The following is a 24,945-nucleotide window of genomic DNA, read 5'->3' on the forward strand; positions in this document are numbered from 1 at the left end:
TGTGTAATATCATTTTGTAGTTTCTTTGATTACATGATGTTAAATAAAAGATATAAATTATGTTCTAGATGATGCAAAACATTTGGCCATAACTGTACATGGTATATGTTATACCTCAATAGTTATGGGATAATATAGATGGATACTCTGCATGTTGAAATGTTAATATGATTTGTACATGATGGATCAGACTTATTACGTGTTACCAATTATTCATTTGTCCTCTTATATTTAGGCATACAATATTCAAGATGGTTTGTTTTCCTAACTATATACACCACTGACTTTATGGAATGCCAACAGTCTGGGTTACAACAAATATATATATTAATAATTTTAAAAGTAAAAATGTATATTTAAGGGCTTCTTCACATGAAAAGTGTCTCGTATCTGGGTTTTGGGTAGAAGTCTATATGAATTATTATGGCATGTCATAGAAGTAAAAGTATTCAAGCCATTCCACAGGAATTAAAGGGTTCTTTATATTACGTACAGTTTTTAAAACATTTAATTTCTTACCTGTTTAATATACTATTAAGCATGTTGTACATTATTAATTAGTAACCATGATTATTAGTAACCACGATAATGATACAAACAGAAACAACAATATCAACAGACATAATAGGAGATTAAACAGGTTATATATATATATATATATATATATATATATATATATATATATATATATATATATATATGTATATATATATATATATATAAGGAATGTATACATGATATCCCTTTAAAATGCAATAGTGATGCCAACTTAACCCACCTGTGGTATTTGCTTCCCATTGTGTCTTAGTATTGATCACACCATCCTGCCATTAATACTTCTGATATTACAGCTTACTGCCCTAATTTACTTCTAAATCACCTACAGACCTGTCTATGCATCCATTTAAACTCTGTGGTATACCAAACACACTGCAAGCCTTGGATTACTTGTTACAAGATGAATGGCCTTTTATAGTGAAAGGATGTGTGATGAAATTAGTTGTGGTACACATCTATATCAATTCTCTGTGAATTAAAAACTTTAACATTACCTCCTTAGTAAGTGTCAAGAAGCAGTGGTCTCTGTGAGAAACCAGTAGTGATATTATCACTATATATTTTTAAAAAAACAACCTTACACATTCAGGATCATATGTAGCGTAGCTTGGTAGATATATCTTAATGCCTTGTATTGTTTTACAAAAAAATATATATTATACAATGTTAAAAAATACATTCAACACAAACATATGATCTGTATTTAAGATATCTTTTCCTCTCCCTAGTGGGCTGCTTTACAGTTCCAACCACTCAGTGATATAGGCCCTCTCATTGCTTATTTCATCAAACCATCCACTGGAGTGTTATGAAATAAAACAAAACCTAAAAGAAACACAGACAAAAATAAATAAATAAATGATTTACATTTAAAAATAAGATGTCAAAATAAAAAAAAGTGGCAAAAGAAACATATCACAAATGAAATGGTGTTTACAATGTCAAAACATAACTGAAAATAACAAAACCAGTGTTTATCTTTCATTTTGTCTCATTAGAGCATTAAGACTATTTTAAACTAAATTAAACTAAACCAAACTAAGAGCTATGATATATAAAAGCTTGGTGTGAGATCTGCAATGTCTTTACTGTGTTCCACCAGGATGAACCACATATTCATTGTGTTACAGCTGGGAGAGTACCAATTTTCTTGTTCAACATAAATATAAACCAGTGCAGCCACATACAGTACAGAGGGTCTTCATAGTCCCATAATAAGCTCATAGTAAGTAAAAATACCAAATAAAGCAGTAATAATTCATGTTCCGTCAGTCTTTTATCAAGCTGCATTTGGAAGCTATAGCCAAGCCACCCTGAAGTCTGATCTTATGAGATCTCCAAAGCTAAGCCAGGCGGAGCATGGTCGGTACTTGGATGGAGGACACTGTGCTGTAGGAAGTGCCACCCTTTAACCATGGTCCTATTTACTTGTGGTCTACAAAATGCATCACTTTTATTATCAAAAAACAAGTCCCCTCTTCCCCAAATCACCACCTTAAATGAGTCTGTTTTGAGTTAGCAGCTCAATGAATGGGAAAGGTGAAAAGAATGTTCTCGTCTAGATTGCTTGGTTTGATCCAGCTTCAATAATTTCAAGGTTGTATGTAGAATTATTTTGTTTCCTACTGGGGTAGTTGTACTGCCCTTATAAAAAGTTTACCATAGTAACAACATAGCAAAGTATAATAAAGCATAATGAAAGCACGGTAAAGCATAGATAAGCATTGTAAGCCCGGAGAGGTATGGTAAAGCATATTAAAGAAACATGCCGAACCAGGGTAAACTATGGCTAATGCATAGTATAACCATTGGAAAAGCATGGTAAAGCTGCCACAATACTGTGATAAACTTTTATAAGGGTAGCAACAAAAGTAGCGTTCAATGGCACAGGTCGCTAAGTGTACAGATAATTTGAGTACCAGAGCAATCAATATACACAGTAGCAACTTCATTGAACCATATACAGGGTATGTAGTCAAACATTTTGGTTGCAGTTATAAACTGGAGTTTTTCATTGTCTACATCTGGCAATAATGAGTGTTTAACTGTGGTCATACGTGATACAGCTACAGTAGTAAGGAAATGGACGTAGAAATGGACATTAGGGGTATAATGATATACTATAGTCACAATGCAATACATATCACTATGTCCAGATCACTCTATACAAAACATAATGCATGTGATGGTTCTGATGGACTACTTACTGTAATAAACTTGAAATGATAGACTGTTTTGTCAAAAGTCATATATTCATACCAACTATAAATTACTATTATTAAAATCACATTTGGTAGACTACAAGTAGATAAGTAATGCTTTTTGTTATGTATCAAAGGAAATAATCAAAGGAAGTATCACTTTAACAATTCAAAATTGCTCTGGCTTGGTTCTCCTCCTACCTCTCCAACTGCACTTACCAGGTAACCTGGTGTGAAGCAACCTCCACACCTCGCCCTCTCTCAACAGGAGTCCCCCAAGGGTCAGTCTTGGGTCCTCTCCTGTTCTCTCTCTACACCCGCTCCCTGGGCCTCCTCACCGCATCCTATGGTTTCTGATGATGCTCAGATTTTCCTCTCCTTCCCCACCTCTGACTCCACCATCCCCTCACGTATCTCTACCTGTCTGTCTGCTATCTCCTCCTGGATGCACTTGCATCACCTCAAACTCAACATCTCTAAATCTGACCTCCTTTTCTTTCCTTCCTCCTCCTCCTCCTCCTCTGATCTCTATCTCTGTTCCTCTGGAATCTACCACACTCTCTCCCTCCTCCTCAGCTAAGAACCTCGGAGTCACCCTGGACCCCTGTCTCTCTTATTCCCAGCACATCTCCACTCTGGCACACACTTGCCGATTCTTCCTGAGCAACACATGAAGAATCCGACCCTTCCTCACCAACTATGCCACCCAGCTCCTGGTCCAGACCCTGGTACTCTCCCGCCTAGACTACTGCAACTCCCTCCTGGCTGGCTTCTCTGCATCCGCCACCCGTCCGCTCCAGCTCATCCAGAACTCCACTGCTCGCCTGGTGTTCTCTCTGCCTCGCTTCTCCCACGCAACTCCACTGCTCCGCTCACTCCACTGGCTCCCGATCACCGCTCGCATCCAGTCCAAGACTCTTGTATTAGCCTACAGAAGCCTTGACCAGACTGCACCCAGCTACCTCCAGACCCTCATTTCTCCCTACACCCCCACTCGACCTCTCCGCTCCTTCTGCACTAGAAGACTGGCTCTACCTCCTTTACGCTCCCCTGCCTCCAGAGCCCGCTCCTTCTCCACCCTCGCCCTGCAGTGGTGGAATGACCTTCCTACAGATATCAGGACTGCCCAGTCCCTGACCACCTTCCGGCGCCTCCTCAAGACTCACCTCTTCAGACAGCACCTGTAGAACTCCTCTTGTTTTCCCTCTGGACACATCACTCTTCCTTAAATGCGCTTACTTGCTCTTATCTGCCCCCTATTTGACTGCATTAAATCCTGTACTTGAGTACTGTAATCTATCAAGTGTTACTTAATCTGTAGTATTTTGTACTTAATTATATCCTGATATAACTATCACTGACACTGTTATCTGCTCCGTTTTTAATCGTATTTTGTCATACTTGTACTTGCCAGAACCCAAGTCACTGTATTTATCTTGCTCTTAATTGTATTATTACTTGTACTGTGATTCTTGAAATGTATTTTTGTTTACGACTGTAAGTCGCCCTGGATAAGGGCGTCTGCTAAGAAATAAATAAATAAATAATAATAATAATAATAATAATAATAATAATAAAATGAGTTGCTTCACCCCTTGATAGATTATGTATGTAAATGACAACTCCCAGGGAGCAGGTCAAGTGTTATTAGACATGCCTTCTTATGTGGTGTGTACTGTATATACAATGTCATGGCCAACACCACTCATGGCCAACTAAACTTAACCAGTTTCTTATTATACAACCCAATGAAACCATTCTTTAGTCTTCATGAAGGAGACTGGACCTGGGATATCAGGAATCCTATATCTCTACCACAGTTCTCTTGAGTTAATAACATTAGACCCAAAAGTATATAAATAATTAATATCATACAATATTCCCAAACTGACACCGGAGGCTGTGTTTCTTGAATAGCAACTGTTTATCATATAACAAAACTGAACAATTTTTGTTTTTTTCACCTTCATCTGAGAAATCTTTAGTAGACTAAATATAAAATCTGACATTCGAGTAGATGCGGTACCCATTGTAGGGGTTTGATCAGTTGAAATATGGCAGGAAATACAGTCCTATTCGATTATTTCAAAGATTGTAAATTAAATGTAGATGAATTCAACCAGTAATCACATTTTAGAGAACAGTTGCCATATGCCAAGTTCAGTTGTGTAATTTTGACCGTCAGTCTATTAATCAACCTTTAGATTTTCAAATACTTATCATTACAGAAAACAATGTTTCCTTCCTAACCTTTTTGTATTCCATACCTTTTACTATCTATATTAGTAGTCCAAAATACATCCTTCTTAAATGAATAATAATAATGAGGCTTTGAGTGACGAGCCAACAAAAACACAAAACACACAAGTAATTAAAGTCAAAAGGCAGGACAGTATTTTCATAAGTTCTGAATTGTCAGTCTGTTTTTCTTCCTACATGGTTCAGATGTATTTTTTTAAAGTTAAAAACATGATAGAAATCTGCATAGGCAGCCAAAAAGAATAATAAATGGCAACACAAACTATTTTATATGCTACCATATCGAGCAATCTTCTCTACAACCATTTTGTAACATCCAGGTTATGCTTCATATTTCTATGCATCCTCTCAATGAAGCTGGAAACCATAGTGTGGCATGGCAGGAGCCGTGCACATGAAGAGGGTTTTTTTTTGTGTAAATGTATATTGTAAATACTGTGAATTATTGTAATTGTTGTAATTAATTAATTAAGTACCTGACGCTCCTGAGAGAGCCTGCCTGCTGTGTGTGATTGCCAGGTGTGGAATCTAATCAGCAGGTAGGTGTGTTCAAGCGGGGTGTCAGGTATAAAAAGGTCATGTTTATTTACCTCAGGGCTGCTGCAAAGTCAAAGGGCTGAACGTTGTCTACGTTACCCAGACAAAGAGAGTGAAACATCTTACTGAAAGCCTCCGATCGCCGTGAGGGTAAACCGGCTTGGAGCCAAAAGAAGAAACCGAAACCGCCGATGGCTGGGCGAGAAGCCGGAGTCGGGGTTTGTTTATTGAACAGAGAAGATTAGTTCAGGGCTTTTAGATCTCAACAAACTATGTGAATGCGACGTGAATAAGCGGGATCTCCATGTCTTAGGAGCAGCACATGCCGTTTTCACAGCACCTTTTATTTCAGTGTTTTATTTTTGTTTACGTACCTCCCCTGTATGTCCTCAGTGTGCTACCATTGCTGGTAGTATCACTTGATCTGTAGCCTGTGTCTATGTAAATAAAACTTGTTCGCCTGTGGGCAGTATCATCTACAACCTCCGTCTCGATCTCCTGCCTGTCACTCAACAGCAAATGCATGCACCCACACGGCAGGTACCTGTCACCCATAGTAACAGCATGGAAATTCACTTTTCTCCACCACTTATAAAAGAAAAGACTGAAGTTGCAGCAAGCTTTTATGAATCGTTTTATTGTTTTCATACACATACATGACTCATCCTAACAAAAAAGTGATGTTTTTGTGTGTGATTGATTCTTTTGACGGAAATATCTGGTAATATGTTAAGGTCCAAACACAACAGCATGACTTATGTAAAACAAACATGCAAAGCCGAGGTCTTGTCTGGTTTGTGCATTTCAAAGACCTTGTGAATCTTGCTGATGGAAGCAGGTTTCCAACCTAGTGAAAAACCAGTGATCAGGTATACTTTTTTACTGCTCCATCAATGACAGGTCCCTTTTATGAACATAATTGGAAAAAGGAAGCTACTGTATGTACCTCATAGAGATCTATTATTCCTGTGTTTTCCGCAAGAATGTTCAATAGCCATTTCCTCCAAGTAGGTCTGCTGTGCTTGTTGCTTTTCATATTGATTAGCATTGCACAAGAACAAACTGAAGTACACACCTTGCTTCAAATATCTGGTGTTTTCCTACAGAAGTCATCCACATCGCACAAACTCTGCGAGGTATTCTGAAAAAGGAGCTGTGTGCTTTTCATGGGTTATCTGACCTGACCCTCTTCAAAATAACTGACTTGGCAGCAATTAATTAAATATGGTAAACATCTCTTGTCAGTTTTTGTCATAAAGTTGACAGAACAAAGTGTGTTCCTTTCAACTTCTACGTTAAAGTACAATTCATTAAAGGACTAAAATTTGACATGATCAGTTTTAATCTCAATATAATCCTGTATCCAATTAGCAGTCATTTTGACAAAATCTAGCTAAAAACACTGATCAACAGGTAAAATATTGGGATAGCAAAGTTGATTTTCCAGGAATATTCAGTTAATCCCTATGAAAGTTTAGTAAGCGTAATAACGTATAGTGAAAGCATGTCGAAGCACAGGTAAACACTGTAAAGCCCAGATAGGTATGGTAAGGCCTATTAAAAATCTTTGAAAACCATGGTAAACTAAGTAAATTAATCGTATAACCATGGGAAAAGAATAGGAAACCTGTAAACTTACTGCACACAACTTTTATAAGGGTTGTTCCAAGTAAAAATGTGGGCAGGCACCCATGAACAAAAAGCTTTTTGTTATCTGCAGCTATGGCCAAAAGTGTTGCATCACCTAGAATTTTAGGATTGAGACAATATTTAAAAAAAATAAATATATGAACATAATTTAGATATTTTATTTAACATCATGTATCTACAGTATGAGTACCACACATAAGTTAAAGTCAGCCTGGTATAGCAGACTGTAATACATGAGTTGCATGGCTATGGAAAGAAATTACTATATCTTACTGCAGGAAAGCAAACATTTGTGAAAAAAATTCCAAAATCATTAGCTCCTTACAAAAAATACCTTTAAGAACCATTTATGCTTGGTACCTTTTATTAACCAGTTTATGTCACTAGAAATTGGTTCTATTTTCAGGTCCAGTTATCACTTACAGTATAATTTACCACAGTTTACCAATTACCAAGACATTTACTAATTATCAATAATATACTTTTAACACTGGCAATAAAATAAAATAATAATGTGCAGAAATGTTTGAAGTTAATAAAGTAGTAAAGCATTTTAACATTGACTTTTAAAACACTTCTACTCTTTACTGTTAAGTAAGCCTAATTTGATGTTTCCAGGAAACAAAAAAAATAAATAAAATGTAGCCATCTCTTGTGCATTCTGACGATGTTAGCACCAGCACTACCGTGCAGGAATACTATGACTAAGACTCAATCAGACATTTCAGTAATGTGAAATGTAATGTGGCTTCCGGTAAGTCCTTGAGAAGTCAATCTAGTAATGAGGAAGATGCTGTCAGTTAATTACATTGTGAGATCTGTGTAGAACAAAATGTGCTTACAACATAACTACAGTTAAAATTTGCTGAGCTGGGATCAATGTGCAGTATGCCAAACTTAGTCTAGCAAAAGCTTGTAAATGCCATCATGCACAATGAACTGTCACTAAGCTTTAAACCAGCAGGTAATTTATATAAACCAGGGTTCATGAGGTCAGTTTTATGACATTTTAAAGGAGGCTGCACTACCCAGCACGTCAGTAACATTCACCCTTGCTATTTCTTTAAATTCAGTAACATGATGAAGTTGATTACCATGACCTATATCTACAGTATATACATGTAAAAATGTAATTTTGACATACATACGGACAGAAAGGCAACTACATGTACTCCCAGATTCTAATACTCAATAGTGTGTGTTAAAGTGTATCCAGACCAAGTCTCACCATGACTGAATAAGCGTTTCTCTAACTGTTTGTATACACCTCAGATTAATACAGCCACCTGTATTAATCACCTCTAATATACACCTCTAATATATCCCTCAGTGGAGGATTAGACACATTTAAAAATAGTAATAACATTATTGCTTGTAATAAAAAATAATTATTACTTGCCCACTTACCACGTTTTAGTTGCTACGCTTAATATTTTATTACATAATGGTCAGTGTTTTGTTGTGCAAAGATCAATGTTAAATTTGGAATAATTAAAGCATTACTGGAGCATCAAAGGCAATTGTATGTATTGCTTTTTAATAAGCATATTCCATCAATGAATATATGAATAATTTTCCTTTAAGGTCTCACCAAACCGACACATTTCAATTGAAAGCCGGTTAAACTTTTAAATCACACAATTAGGTCGTGCTGTGTGTATAATCTCCAAAGTGCTTTCAATTAAGAACAAATTGTCGCCTTTTAATCTATAGAGAGGTGAGTTTCATGTGACCGATGCAGATCCACATTATAAACACAGAAGCATAACAACAGTGTGTAACGTCTTCATATACGGTTTAAAAAAACAAAATGTAACTTTTAAACCTTCAATAGATCGAAGAATTGTAACAAGAGGGATTTTTTTAAACCCTTTTTTTTAATATTTTAAAAAACATTTCTGAAGTTTCCTTAGCATCTGAAGATATATCAACTTGATAAAATATGTCTCCTCAACGAGTGAGAAAATGCCAGTTTTGTTCGACATCAAACAATATCTTTTAGATTTTAAATCACAGCAGCGCCAATAAAACCGGCCACTAGAGATTATTTTTTGCAATCACATACTAGATAAGAAAATATATTCCTAATAAACTGCAGTGATTGTGCTGCCCTAGAAGCAACGTAATCCAAAACATTACCCATGAGTACCAAAGTGCTCTAGAAGATACTGCGGGACATGGGGATGGTAGAGTCATTTGTGACCTTGAGAGTGATTTATTGATTAGCCAGCACTCCTTGGAACGGAGAGAAAACTGAAACCGGTCCTCCTGAATCATTAATGAATTGGTATGCTTCTACTTCACTCCAGTGTGCTTCCAGTACCCTTTCTAAGGACTTACTCCCACACACCTTGCCTGACAGACAAAACACAGGCTGCATTCAGAAGCGTGGAAATGTAATGTGCTAATGCACTAAAGAGAGTCAGTCCCCTTCCTCTGACCAATTGTTGTGCGTTCAAAACACAACAACTAAACGCCTCAGTAAGGTCAAGTTTCAACAACTATATTGTAAGTTTCAGTTCGAGTTGCTTAGTTATTGCATGCAGCTGGTATCTGCTATCATATTTTAAATTAAATTACACACATCCTACAGTAACAATGAGTGAAAAAGGCTTTCTGTATCTTCATGCGTTGCATCATGATTTTAGCTTGGTTGAATGGCTTGAAAGTGTGATAAATGTCTATCACTGATGGGTAAATGTATAATTTCTCAACATTAGAAGAACATATTTAGACAAACATGCATGAATCTTACTATATATATATAAATACCTCCAATGTTTGGATTCAAACACAGGCTCCCTTGAGAAAGATATGTACAACATATCGAAACGTTGGGCAGCTGGCTCTTTGAGCTAATATATATATATATATATATATATAACTAATACAGCTCTTAAGACTTACTGTACAATATGTATGTTAATATTAACTGACAAAGTTTTAAAACATGATATTTTTTTATTGGTGTGTACTGGGAGCCACTTAAAAAATAAACTGTTTTTCTTTGTAGTAGCATAAAGCTATTCTATTCTAAAATATATATACTTTACTATAAGAAGGACAGACTTGTTTTTTGCACTAAATGTCCTTTCTATTTATACTATTTAATAATGTATACTGTCTCCCAGTGAACACATTTAGAGGGAGTTAATCCACTGGTTCAAGGTGAAAGTTTCTTAGCACGGGTGAAATCTAATCCAGATTGCTTTTACACAGCCACAACAAAAGGAGTGCTTTGCTCTAATAAGATTGTGGGCTTCTGCTGATACAACTGATAAGTGGCCTGTTTAGACATGCATTTAAAAATAGAACCTAACGCCCCATTAAAATCTCATTTTTCTGTTCCATATTTAGCATAGTCAATCTATAAATCTAACACCAGCAAAAATAAATCAATAGTAAACACAGAGAAATCAGCGGGAAATTAAATTATATTAATCACAAATTATCATTTGGCCTGATAAAAATGTCAAGGGCTTGCTTTTTAAATAATACACACTTTATTTAATCTTGTACTGGTTGTTCTAGGTGGCTACCTTAACGAATATATTAAACAAATGAAACCTGCTATTTTGTCTACAGTATAGAATTGAGCTAGTTCTTAAATCTTAATACAACAAAGGGACACAGCAGACCATGTAAAACAATAATGACTGAAAATGAAGACCTTCCATTCTATTTCATAGGCTTGGATGATTCAACATGTATTAGTTTTACAAAGCAAAAGGTCCAAATTATCCACACTGTCCTGATGGGTTGGGCTCCAAGGGTAAATTAGTATATTACCCATTCACCCATATAAATGGGTGGACTTCCTTGTTTCATCGAACATGCACTAAAACATGTACTTGTTGCTTAGAAAGAGTATCAAATTAACACTTCAGGATGCTGTATATAAAAAGTAGGTGAAACTCAGAAATACAGGGCAAGTATTTAAATAGAGCAGTAATAAAAACACATGTTTACAACAGAATTAACAAATCAACTTGGTGCCTATTTTTCCAGGCTCCCCTTTTCTTATAGGTATTTTGAAGTGCTGTAACTACAGCATTGCAGCTGCTGCTGACCTGCATGCTTTTTTATTAAGAAAAGCAAATCTTTGTGAATAGGCGCAGAACATAAGATGTATTACTTTAAATATACAGTACATCTCTATGCAAGCAATTACCCAGCAGCTCTGTATGCAAAGAGTTGCTCAGTCATAGCTGTGAAAGCTTGTACTGATACTGTACATACCAATGGCCTACGGAACAGCCCGAGGGCACACATATGAAATGCTTTGGTCCACACCAGTCAAGAATCATGACAAATCAGTGGAGGTGACACGCAATTACCGTATAACTAATTACCGAGATCTGCCCCCCATCCAGATGTTATTAAGATCTACCAAACATACCTTTATAACTCATAGAGAAAGTCCAGTGTTAAAGATAAATAATGTGATCTACAGTACAAAAACATACGGATCACAATGTTACTGTGTGCATCAGTTAACCCCCTACCAATATTAGATATTCTCTTCGAATGCAGATAATGAAATCCAACTATACCAAAATAGCCATCCAAGGTAAGGCATTTTGCCATCAGATGCACTTTTTAAGATAAAAAAACACACCTCATTATAACCACATATATCACATTATTTTACAATTATCTAGGGTTATAGAGTTCCTCAATAGCTTCCAATTTGTCCTGATCAGCTTAAATGAAGTGGTGCTCAGTTTTGTGTATTCAGATTGCCCAATGGTGAACATATTATGATAGCCAGTCCAGCGTGTACTTCCTTGCTACAGTGAGTATTCACAAAAATCATTCTACATTGCTAATTTAGAATTAGCATTACATAAATAAACCTGACTGTTAAAGGAAGCACATTATCTGAAGCTATATATTCACACATTCATTTTTATTGAAGAGTTTTTAAACAAGTCATCTTAATGTGCTGTAATTGTTAGAACTGGTGGGTAACGGTACTTGTGGACTTTATTTTAGTTGACTTTAGTAGGTGAATTTGAAGCATGCGAATGGGTCACAATTATGTAACACAAACCTGCTGTTTTTTTACACTTTGTTCCTGTCTGTAAAACCTGTATTAAGCACCACCTCTACAGAAGGATTGCCTGTGTATAATGAGCACACTTATATATATATATATATATATATATATATATATATATATATATATATATATATATATATACACAATACAGTATATTCATTTGTGAAATCACAATGTTATATAAAAGCATGCTTGTGTACAGACTTTTGTGTACCTCTTTCTAGTAAGTCTTATCTACAGTTTCAGCCTCCTTAAAGAGCTATTTGACACATGTTTACTTTGTGCTTTCACTCATTGCAATTTTACTATTAATACTTCAATTAAGACTTCTGCAAAGGAATAAACCAAAACAGTTTCTGTAAACATTTCTGTTAACTTTTCACAGCTGTTCCATATTCAATTACTCACAGTTAAATAATAATCAGTATAAAAATGACATATCCTACCTTTAATTCCAAATTTGGAGTTCCTTCCGAATTTCAGTATGATCAACATCAACACAAATCCTGTGAACGCCACAGCAGCAATGCCCACCACTACATACACCTGAAAACAGCATGAGTGAGTTCATGAGTGAATACACTTTATTGTAACATTATCCTCCTGACTGAACACAAATCATTTTCTTATGTTTTAATAAAATGTTGGTTTTATGTGCAAATACAATTTACACTATTGTTGCAAGAGCTTGTATTAGGATTCATCAAGATAGTGCCAACATATACTATATGGAGTTTGCCATATTGAGTCAGTTGGTTAAGTCTGATACTTATTTCAGAACTTTGACTTTTCACTTGCTGTTGAATCTGTTGAGGGAAGCTAAAATAGTTACCTGACCCTCGTTCCATCTTTAACTAAAAAGAGAATCAGTTACTTTATCAGGGTATGTTATAAAGACTACATTTTGTTATAGTAAATTATGGTAAAGAAAATATGTACAGAATTATGTAGTGTTCCAATTGATAAGAATAAATAGTGTGTGTATTAACATAGTTCATTATTATCTGTTATTTTTTATTGTGTGAGCAATTGAAGAAAGGTGTGTGTTAATATAAACAGCCAACTAGGCAGGTCCTTTCAGGTATAGTCTCTTTGTATAACTTGTTGTTCTTCCATCTAGGAACGCTGCTAAATAATAGAGGTTTTCTGCGCAGTGATCCACACCAAATACCTTAGCTTACAAATACTTACAGCAATGCTGTCTGGTTCCACGTCTGGAACATTGGTGGGTGCAGGATCCGAGGTATAGTCTGTATAAAGAGAAAGAAATCTGGGTTCAGACTTTCTGCATTTATAAATATATATAAAAGAAAACTATCACTATCAGTGTTCCTGAAATGAAAACATATTTATGTATATAAAATAACGGTCCACAATATGGACATTGAGGGGCAAACACATTGTTTTCAATATTGATGTTGCCAGGTAACAAACCATGATGATTTATTTTGACAACCTCTGAGACCTTTTTTTATTTACTTGTTTCTGCTCTACAAAACTACCTGCGCTAAGAGACTTCCTAGAGCTCTTTGCAGCTATGCAACTGAATACAGCCGCTATTTCTGAGGGGTGCACTCCAAGCTAAATTAGATGGATCTTGACTGTAGAAGGCACTTAGGAGTATCACATTTCTGCTATGCTCCTTTTTTTGTGCACCATATTGACAGCTTATGAATATATATTTTTTGTCTTGAAGTGCCAGATTCCTGAGCATTCCAGTACATCTTATTTTGCCCTAAATGTTGCATCAACAGTGCTAGGCTTGCTATACTTGAAGCAAATCTATTTATTTCTGTATTCTTTCTTTGATATATATATATATATATATATATATATATATATATATATATATATATATATATATATATATATATATATATATATACTATTTCTTTCTATATTCTGTATTTCAGGTAGTTCTGTAAGTAATATTAATTTGTATGCATACACTTGCCAAGGATTATGATCCAAACCATTTTTGGGGAACATTTGGGGGACATTTTACATTTTTTTTAAAAAATGTTTTTATGCCCAACCAAACTTACCATAATAAGGAGGTTCTGTGGAATCTACAAAACACAAATAAAAAACAAAAATGTTAGACTGAACCTAGCTCTAACTGTGATAAACACATATTTATATATATATATATATATATATATATATATATATATATATATATATATATATATATATATATAGAACACATATTTTGAAGACATCAACAAAAAAGTCTGCATGCAAAAATGTTTTTGTAACATATGATATATCATACAATAATCATTGTGTGCTCAAAAACAATAAATGGTTTTGGTTAAATATTTTTAGAATATGAAAATCAAATACATTAAAAATATATACATTTTGCTTTAAATCTATACCTGTAATAACCTATACTCTTTCATACAAGTGGTATTTGTGTTTTTTAATAACCTATACTCTTTCATACAAGTGGTATTTGTGTTTTTTCTGTAAACCAGAAATGGTGATCATTATGTTGTGTGATACTCGACAAAATAAGACCAACTTGGCACTTCAGGCAGATATATACTTTGTCACAGTTGGCACTTAGATGATGGGTCATAGTGCCAACTAGCTAGGCCAGTGCTGCAAGTATGGACTTGTTGCAGCACCTGACTTCCTATTCTGGGACAAAAAACTCTGGCATTTGGAATCTGAGGAGCAGCCAAAAGTGACAGAACAGGGTTCCTGGTAAATTCTAGCAGGTGTATGGTTTTAACCTCCCAACACAGCAGCCAGGCTATTTATTATTATTATTATTTATTTCTTAGCAGACGCCCTTATCCAGAGCGACTTACAATTGTTACAAGTTATCATTATTTTTTACATACAATTACATTATTTTTTATACATTTTTTTACATGCAATTACCCATTTATACAGTTGGGTTTTTACTGGAGCAATCTAGGTAAAGTACCTTGCTCAAGGGTACAGCAGCAGTGCCCCCACCTGGTATTGACCCACGACCTTCCGGTCAAGAGTCCAGAGCCCTAACCACTACTCCACACTGCTGCCTATTTACAACACCATTCAGGCAGAGGACAATTGGCGAAATACAATTTGCTAGAAAAAGGTTTTAGTTGACTTTAGTATGTGAACTTAGAAGCATGCTTTCTTCAGATGATCATCTTGCATGGTTTCAGTGATGCTGATGTTCGGAGATTGAAAGTGTCAACAATCCACTGGCTATTTGGTGGTACAAAGCCAACAACAATTTGCTGAGTGATTGAAGTTCCAAGAGTGAGACCTTCCGGTTGCTGGTTTCTGCCTTCATACAACTTGGATTTCATGCAATAACCTCCTTAATTACAGAGGCACCAGAACTAGAGGCTAAACCGTATTGACTTTTTGCTTCAGGAGTGGTAAACATGAGATCACATTGGATGACTCCATCCTCAAAAGTGTCATAAAACTATTTTACAGATAATAATAATATTGAATGGTAGCAAGTAGATGTGAAGAAGCTAGCTACATATGTTGAAGCCACTGGCACCCCTGCTAAATACTATTATATTATATACCATAAGCTTTAAACTCTTGTACCTCAAAAATGAACCAGGACAAATCATCTGTTTACTGTAGTACCCTTTAGGGCTATCCTTTTTACCTGCAAAGTATCATATTCACAACTCATATAACTGTACAGTTATGAAATACATTCTGTCTTTTTGTCTAAAATGTGGTTACTTCCTGAAGCCATCTTTGTCAAAGTTGCTGTAAACTCATAAATGATATTACACCTGTAATGCAGTATACCAATGTCAGGCACACTGCTTTAAGGCAATAATTCATATCTATAACTGTATTCAGGCTGTTACAGTATTTACTGTTTTTGAGACTTTTTCTATTCAAAATAAATAACTAATAATAGTAAAAATAACTGAAATGGTTAATATAAAGTTGATACTAATATGTATTTAAGTAAAATTTAGGTGATTTAGGTGTCACTGGCTTGGTTTACATTAAGCTTAAAAAATGTACAATCCTTTATCCATTGTCATGAGAATATGATGTAGCACAGACATTCCTCACACTATAGGAAATGTGCGGCAAAAATATAGTGCAGCTAAAAAGGGTGGATAAATCACCTTCTCACACTAAAAGGAGTGAGTAAATCATAAGAACATAAGAACATAAGAAAGTTTACAAATGAGAGAAGGCCACTCGGCCCATCTTGCTCGTTTGGTTGTTAGTAGCTTATTGATCGCAGAATCTCATCAGCAGCTTCTTGAAGGATCCCAGGGTGTCAGCTTCAATAATATTACAGGTGAGTTGGTTCCAGACCCTCACAATTCTCTGTGTAAAAAAGTGCCTTCTATTTTCTGTTCTGAATGCCCCTTTATCTAATCTCCATTTGTGACCCCTGGTCCTTGTTACTTTTTTCAGGTCGAAAAAGTCCCCTGGGTCGACATTGTCAATACCTTTTAGAATTTGCAATGCTTGAATCAGATTGCCGCATAGTCTTCTTTGTTCAAGACTGAAAAGATTCAATTATTTTAGCCTGTCTGCATACGACATGCCTTTTAAACCCGGGATAATTCTGGTCACTTTTCTTTGCAATCTTTCTAGAGCAGCAATATCCTTTTTGTAACGAGGTGACCAGAACTGAACACAATATACTAGATGAGGTCTTACTAATGCATTGTAAAGTTTTAACATTACTTCCCTTGATTTAAATTCAACACTTTTCACAATATATCCAAGCATCTCGTTGGCCTTTTTTTTATAGCTTCAGCGTATTGTCTAGATGAAGACATTTCTGAGTCAACATAAACTTCTAGGTCTTTTTCATAGATTCCTTCTTCAATTTCACTATCTCCCATATGATATTTATAATACACATTTTTATTGTCTGCGTGCAGTACCTTACACTTTTCTCTATTAAATGTCATTTGCCATGTGTCTGCCCAGTTCGGAATGCTGTCTAGATCATTTTGAATGACCTTTGCTGCTGCAACAGTGTTTGCCACTCCTCCTATTTTTGTGTTGTCTGCAAATTTAACAAATTTGCTTACTATACCAGAATCTAAATTATTAATGTAGATTAGGAATAGCAGAGGACCTAATACTGATCCCTGTGGTACACCACTGGTTACGTCGCTCCATTTTGAGGTTTCTCCCCTAATCAGTACTTTCTGTTATCTACATGTTAACCACTCCCTAATCCATGTGCATGCATTTCCTTGAATCTCTACTGCGTTCAGTTTGAGGATTAATCTTTTATGTGGGACTTTGTCAAAAGCTTTCTGGAAATCTAAATAAACCATGTTGTATGCTTTGCAATTATCCATTGTCAATGTTGCATCCTCAAAAAAATCAAGCAGGTTAGTTAGACACGATCTCCCTTTCCTAAAACCATGCTGACTGTCTCCCAGGATATTGTTACCATCTAGGTAATTTTCCATTTTGGATCTTATTATAGTTTCCATAAGTTTACATATAATAGAAGTCAGACTTATTGGTCTGTAGTTACCTGGTTGGGTTTTGTCTCCCTTTCTGTGGATCGGTATTACGTTTGCAATTCTCCAGTCTGTTGGTACAACCCGTGTCAAGAGACTGCTGCATGATCTTGGTTAGCAGTTTGTAAATAACTTATTTCATTTCTTTGAGTACTATTGGGAGGATCTGATCCGGCCCAGGGGATTTGTTTATTTTAAGAGTTCCTAGTCCCTTTAACACTTATGCCTCTGTTATGCTAAAGTTATTTAAAACTGGATAGGAACAGGTCGACATGTGGGGCATGTTGTCCGTATCCTCCTTTGTATATATATATACTATAATACAGTGTGTATAAACCTTATGCATAATTCTGCATTTTGAATTCTGCGTGCTGAATTCCGCACATTGTGACAACTTGCAAATTAATCATTTATCTTGCTTTATTTGTGCATATAATTAGCTTAGTGAATAGAGCTACAGCTGTTTCATTTTTGCACACGGTGTGGCTTCCCCCTGCCACGCGGTAATTCTGGTCATTTACTGCAGTTTAGTGAATAAGGCCCAAAGAGAGGAGGAGGAGACGTCCCCAAATATTTAGAAGTCATCTGTCTTTTCAGTCTGACACACAATGCAAGCAGCAATTTCACCTCAACAGACACACAATCACTGACATCTGCCCACTGCTTCAGGCTGACCTGGAAGGAGACATGTGGAGAGCACACTGTTTGTGTAAGTACACGCACCAACACAGAATAGGCACCTCTACGTAAATCGTAAGGGGACCTATTCTGTCAAAGTGCAAGTAGTGTGTGATCTGTGATGCCAACAACTACATCAGAAATGTGTATGCAAACTATTGTTGCTACACTCATGACTTGTTTATCCTCGCTAATTCGAAGGTGGCAGCTATGTTTCAGCGGGATGACAGTCGGAGAGGCTGGTTGATAGGGGACAACGGGTATCCACTGAAGTGCTGGCTACTGACACCACTGCTCAATCCCACGACCCCTGCCAGACAGAGGTATAACCGTACCTTTAAATGTGCTCGTACTGTAATTGAGTGAACATTTGGAATCCTCAAAAATGTGATTGCGATGTTTGGATGTCTCTGGGGGAACACTACAGTACACTTCTCAGAATATCATCTTGGCTGTTGGTGTTTTACACAACATAGCTCTCCGTAATGGATGTTGAACTTACAGAGGAAAGATTACAGGGTTTGAGGGAAGCAGATGCTGAACTTGAAGCCCTTGGAGGTTGCAGATGCTGCAAGTGCCAGGCAGGTCAGACAAAGCCTTATAGACAGGGGTTCACATAACTGGTATGCAGGTACGCATGCGGACCAATACAAATAAATGCGTACCATGAGTATGTTTTTTAACAGGAAAGCATTTATAATAAAGGCAGCGACGGTGCTTACGGTTTGAAGTTGAGCTATACATGCCTAACTTAAGGAAAACTCGCTCACTCAGCAAGTGAAACGGAAAAAAATGTATGTAACTTCATTTTGCTTATAGATCTGATTTGTATTCACTCTCCCTCTACAGGCTGCTAAAATAAATGTGTAGCCTTGCTTGAGAGGCTTTGTCATCCTATTCACTTGGGTTGCTGGACATTAAAAAAAAATTGTGCTTTTATCTTCCTTCTTTTTTTTGGTTTCAAAATACCCTCTGTTCGCTATCGCAGACGCATAGGTGCTCTTAAAGGGAATGTTGAATCCTTATTGGTTGTAACCTTACTCCCTTGTGCTTTGATTGGCTGGGCGCATGATTCGCTATTTGATACGCGGTAGCCGATGCATGAGACCTGACTTCTAAATCACGTTTTCATGCACTATCGCAGCGGTTCGCTAACGCTGTCATTTTTGCCCTAGCGATAGCGGCTGAGCACATATGTGCTAAATAGGGCCCAATATATCGTCCCATATTTTAATATTAATTTGGTCATTTGAACTTGGATGTAGACTCCCTAAAAGAAAAACAAATGTACTGCCAAAATAGAAGGAAAACAACATAATACTTTTTGTTTTGTTCTTGCATGTAAACCAAGCCATTGACACATGCAGTACAGATTTGAAAGTGAAAAATTATTCAAGAAGGGAAGCAAATTCATAGAATTCACATTGACATTAGGAGCCAGTGCACCATGTCATATTGAGCTCTGTCAGGGTTATATAGTGTTGCCACAGAGCATTGCCTTTGCACACTGTACTGTTTACCGATAATAATGTGAGTATGAGACATTTTAAAACCTGCAAGGACTGCAGCAACCAAATGCATAAAGTTTAATTTGTTTTATTTAAAAATATATAGTAAATGTAAAGTAAATCTAAAAATGTGTCTCAGAATTTTAAACTTTAACTCTGGGGTTTACCAATCCAAAAATTCTGTGGATTTACTGATTATTACAGTGCTGTGTGAGAAATGTAAGTCCTCTTGTGAATGAAATGCAATGCTCTGACTGACTCAGATGATGGATGATGATTACACCCAGAAAAAAATGAAATGGTCTTAATATATAAATCCATTCATAAATCTCAAAATCCTGAACTGGTACAATTAAAATAAATGTAGTTTAGTTTTACTTACCAAGCAATGGATCTGGCATAAAATGAGCAGAAACAGTGCGTTCATCTGTCCCATATTCGTTCTTTGCCAACAGAGTGTATTGGCCATTGTTGAGATGAGTGGGGCTATCTAGTTGCAGGCAGCCATGGTGTTCGCTATCAAAGGCGAGGTGAATACTAGTCCAGATGAAGTCGGTCTCATTTAAAACAGCCCCTTCATAGAACCAAATTAGCTTTGGCTTTGGGTTCCCTCTTGCACTGAATGGAATGCACCAGTGGTGGTCCAGGACTGCCTGGCCTAAAAATGTTATTTTTGGTGGAACTAAACAGGAGGAGAAAACAGAAACCTTAAAAAATACAAAGATATATGTGTTTGAACTAAACCCATTCAGGTTGTGCTTTTCACAGAAATCTTATGTATGCTTTAGTTTGAAAGCTACTACTTTGTTTCATTATGTAAAATAAGACATTTTTAACAATTAAACAGTTTTCTGTATTCTAATCATGTAGAAAACATTGTAATGGTTGGCTATACCCCTGAGCAAGCTGTAGAATGCATATTAATAACATGTATGTCAGTAACATACATCTCCCACCATGCTGAAAATTCAAAATCAGAGCTATCAGTAGAATACAAAAGTTGATGACGATGACATATATCAACAGTATTACAGAATAGTATAGAATAAGAATTAATAATTAAATCACAATTCTCCAGATTAATCCAAAAATGTGCCATATAGACAGATGGATGAACGGATATACAGACACATCGCTATATCCTCAGAATCTGATATTCTCAATAACTTATGTTACTAGCAAGTTTCATGTGACATAAGTACATATGGTCGCTGACAAAAGTATTGGCACCCGTAATTCAAGAAAACATGTTAAATACAAGCATTTAATGAACATTAGCCACTATTAATATGACAAAGACCAAAATACACTTATGCAATTTCAAATATTTGTTCATGACAAAAGTATTGGTACCTTTACATTAAAAGTCTGTAAAAATGTAATATAACTAATAAAAAATATTTTCATTGATTGAAAGCTTTTATGCAGTCATTAAACTGCATTATAAAGTCAATAGCCAGAAAAATAGGTAATTATTTCCAACATCTGTTGAAGAATGTTTTGGCAACACAGCAGATGATGGTCAAGACAAAGGAATTGGATTCACCTTTGAGAAAAGCACTTGTAGCAAACTACAAAAAAAAGAAAATGGCTACAGAACAGTATGGAATACCAAAATCCACCACCAGAGCAATAAGAAAGAAGTACTACAGAACAAATTCAACTGAAATGCTTGAATGAAGTGGACATCCAAAGAAAATTAAGGGAATCGTCTGAGAAGCTAAAAAAAAAAAAAAAAGATTAACAGCCAAGGACTTCAAGAAAGATTTAGAAGCATTAGGCATAATAGTGCATGATCTGTACAAAGGTACATGAACACAGAAGAATTGTGTGCACAAACCATCTATGAACAGGAATCTGAAGCATTCTTCAACAAAATTCTCAGGTCCAATGAGACTAAAATATAACTTTTCACCAAAAATCAATCACAGTATGTTTGGAGAAAAGCCTTCAATGAAGAAAACCTTGTACCAACAGTTAAACATGGAGGTGGTTCGGTCATGACATGGGGGTGTTTTAGCAGTTCAAGGACTGGAGACATTCATGTGATTGAAGATTGAATGAATGCAGCCGTGTATCAAAACATTCTACAAAATACAATGATACCATCTGCTCGTAGGCAGATTGGCAGACAGTTCATCTTCCAACTCGACAACGACACAAAACATACGGTAAAGTCAACTGAAATTCTTGAAGAAAACGAAGATAAGATTTCTGGAATGGCCTTCACAATCACCAGATCTCAATCCAATAGAAATGCTTTGGACTGATCTGAAAAAAACTGTAGCGAAGCATTGTGTATCCAATGTGTCTGAGCTGAAGGAAATATGCAAGACAGAATGGACCCAAATTTCATCAACAAGATGTAAAATACTGGCTAGAATTATGAGAAATGTCTGAAAGCCATAGTAAAAGCCAAAGGAGGACTGTCACAAAGACGGCTGCAGTGGGTGACGTCAGACCAGAAACAGGAAGTAATACACAGAGACTTGGGGTTTTGGTGAAACTGAGCGCGTGATCGCGCTCAGCATTTAATAATTAACAGACAGAAAATAAAAAGGTTGTAAACATACAAAAACACAGGGCACGGCACTGGTAGCCAAAATAAAGAGACAAACAAAACGGACAGACACTAACAAACAGGGACGAACAAACACGGTGAGAAACACTTATTATTATTCTTGTTGTTATTATTATTATTATTATTATTATTATTATTATTATTATTATTATTATTATTATTTTTACCTCCTCTCTCTCCCGTTTTTTCGCCCTAAACACCCAACCCCGAGTGAATGAAACGTGCATCTATTTATACCATTGTGCTGGGATTCAATTACTAATTAATTATTCACTTGAATCCCAGTGAATTAATTATGTGCAACCTCGTGCGCGCATATTACTTTAAATGCACGTGCAGTGATGTGCAATCCCATGCCTAAATACAATTATACAATTTAAATACCACGTGAAACACAGACCCGTTTATATCCCGTGTACCAATGACTATACACCAACATTAACACACGCACCATACAACACATAACACACAAATGCACACAGGGGCGGGGCGCATTGCCACAAGGACACATGAACTACAAAAGCAGGTTGCCAATATGTTTGTCATGCACATATACTTTAAATGAAATAAGTGTGCTTGTTTTTTGATAAAAAAAATATTTGTTAAATTACTATAAATTGTATATTTTGCTTTTTGATTTATGAAAATGTGGTTAGCCTTAATCTGTTAACTTAAATTAAGGTATAACAACTATAGGGTGCTGTAACAGAGTGAAGTTGGAGGGTGGAAAAACTGGCCTCCCGACAGACGGAGGCACTAGTTTGACTGACAGACCTCAACAAGATGGCGCATACAGTAGGTATAGAGTCCGGTTGCAACGGCCATCTTGGGAAGGTCGGCTATACAGGTGTACTAAGTTTCCTGCTAGTTAAGACCGAGGTTTCAGCAGCAGTTATATCGAGTAGTGATTGGCTCTAGCAGATTAATGGCGTGGGGCTTGGTACATATAAAGGCACTGTTTAGCTGATTTTGATGGTTCAGTTGGGGGAGTTTGGTGTCGGAGTGAGTTGGAGAGGACCAAATATAAATAAACCACAGATTTTTTAGTTTGATTGCATTCTCAGGAGGACTAACACTGCCAAGTACCAGAGAACCAAGGTGGTTCGGAGCATGGCCGAAGAAAGAAACCTGAACCTGGACAGGCAAGAGAAGATGAAAAGAGACAATGTGGCATTTTTGCAAATACTTGTGTGGACTGTTTGGTTGTAAATACGTATGTTGTCATGAGTAAAGATTTTGTGTTGCACAGAAACCCAGGACTCGGTCTAAGATCATTATACACATCAAACCCCATCACAGGTGCCAATACTTTTGTCTGCAATGGTAGGTACATACGACCACCTCCACTATATTATCTTTGTAGAGGATTGCATAATAGTCAACAGAACCTTGCAGTACAACACATTTCATATAAGTTTTTTTTACTTACAATGCACAACCAGAATAACTGAAGATTCATTTTCCCCCACAATATTTTCTGCTATGCACAATATTGTTTTTCCAGTATCATTGGAAGAAACGTTTATCATCTTGAGCGTTGTATAGTGTTGATTTAGGTTGTACTGCTGTTAGGGGAAAAAAAAAATGTATTGTAGTTTAAATGTGACCTACTGTGTTTGAGAGAATCTGAGAAGTCATATATTTAGCATATGATGAGACACTCTTAACTTAAGCCAAGGGGACACTAGTCTACACGTTGCTGGAATCTGTTGCTTCACATTTCAGGGGACTCTATTCTACAGTAAGCTACAGTATGCAGACACTGTAGATAGAATATTGATGGACAACACGGAGAAGACAATACATAGATGATATTTCCTATCAGAGTTTATTAGTGTTTTTAGTGTCCACATAATTTTCACCAGAATTTTCAATATAATAAAGTACTTGATTCTTAAATATGTATATATAGGATTGTATTAGTAATATTGACCATTACCCTCATCATTTTTGTTCTGAATTTGTTATTTTTAGCTTGAATGTTTTTGTTTTATTTTGTGTATATAAACATGTAAATAAAACTAATTGTAAATAGAGATGTTGAAATGTGATTATTGTTAGTTTTTTTTTAATTATACTTTTAACAGAATTCCTAATTATGCCAGGTGAGGATTTCTTTTTTTTTGTCTTCACAAATCAACTGTGTAACAATATTTGCAAGTTGCGTCTGCTGAACTGCAATGTTCAAATGGCTTTAAACAAAAAGTAGGACTCGTTTTATCCATCTCTAAGTGCAAATGAAAGCCTTTGAGCTACAATGACCACTGAAAACACCTTAGGAACAGAAACGTAACACACCATTAACACACCGTTGCAGTTTAACATGAACGTTCTAATGCTTCAGCATCGGTACCAAACCAGCTTTTTTCTGTAATTTCTAATAAAGACTATAATGTCAACACAACATTGTTTAAAATGGTTCATAATAATA

General features: G+C 36.0%; 1 protein-coding gene across 3 annotated transcripts in view; it reads right to left on the reverse strand.

Moving 5' to 3' along the window:
• The window catches only part of LOC117408862 (BDNF/NT-3 growth factors receptor-like), a 91,557-nt gene that overhangs the window by 56,498 nt on the left and 10,114 nt on the right, over positions 1-24,945 (reverse strand). For all 3 annotated transcript variants that reach the window (XM_034014234.3, XM_034014235.3, XM_034014233.3), the window contains 5 exons: positions 23,944-24,079; positions 20,316-20,615; positions 14,313-14,336; positions 13,459-13,517; positions 12,714-12,813 (listed from right to left, as the gene is read on the reverse strand). In XM_034014234.3, coding sequence (XP_033870125.2) covers positions 12,714-12,813; positions 13,459-13,517; positions 14,313-14,336; positions 20,316-20,615; positions 23,944-24,079 — 619 coding nt within the window. The remainder of the gene's footprint in view (positions 1-12,713; positions 12,814-13,458; positions 13,518-14,312; positions 14,337-20,315; positions 20,616-23,943; positions 24,080-24,945) is intronic.

This window comes from Acipenser ruthenus, chromosome 2 (genome assembly GCF_902713425.1).
Source record: "Acipenser ruthenus chromosome 2, fAciRut3.2 maternal haplotype, whole genome shotgun sequence".
In the NCBI taxonomy this organism is placed as follows: domain Eukaryota; kingdom Metazoa; phylum Chordata; class Actinopteri; order Acipenseriformes; family Acipenseridae; genus Acipenser; species Acipenser ruthenus.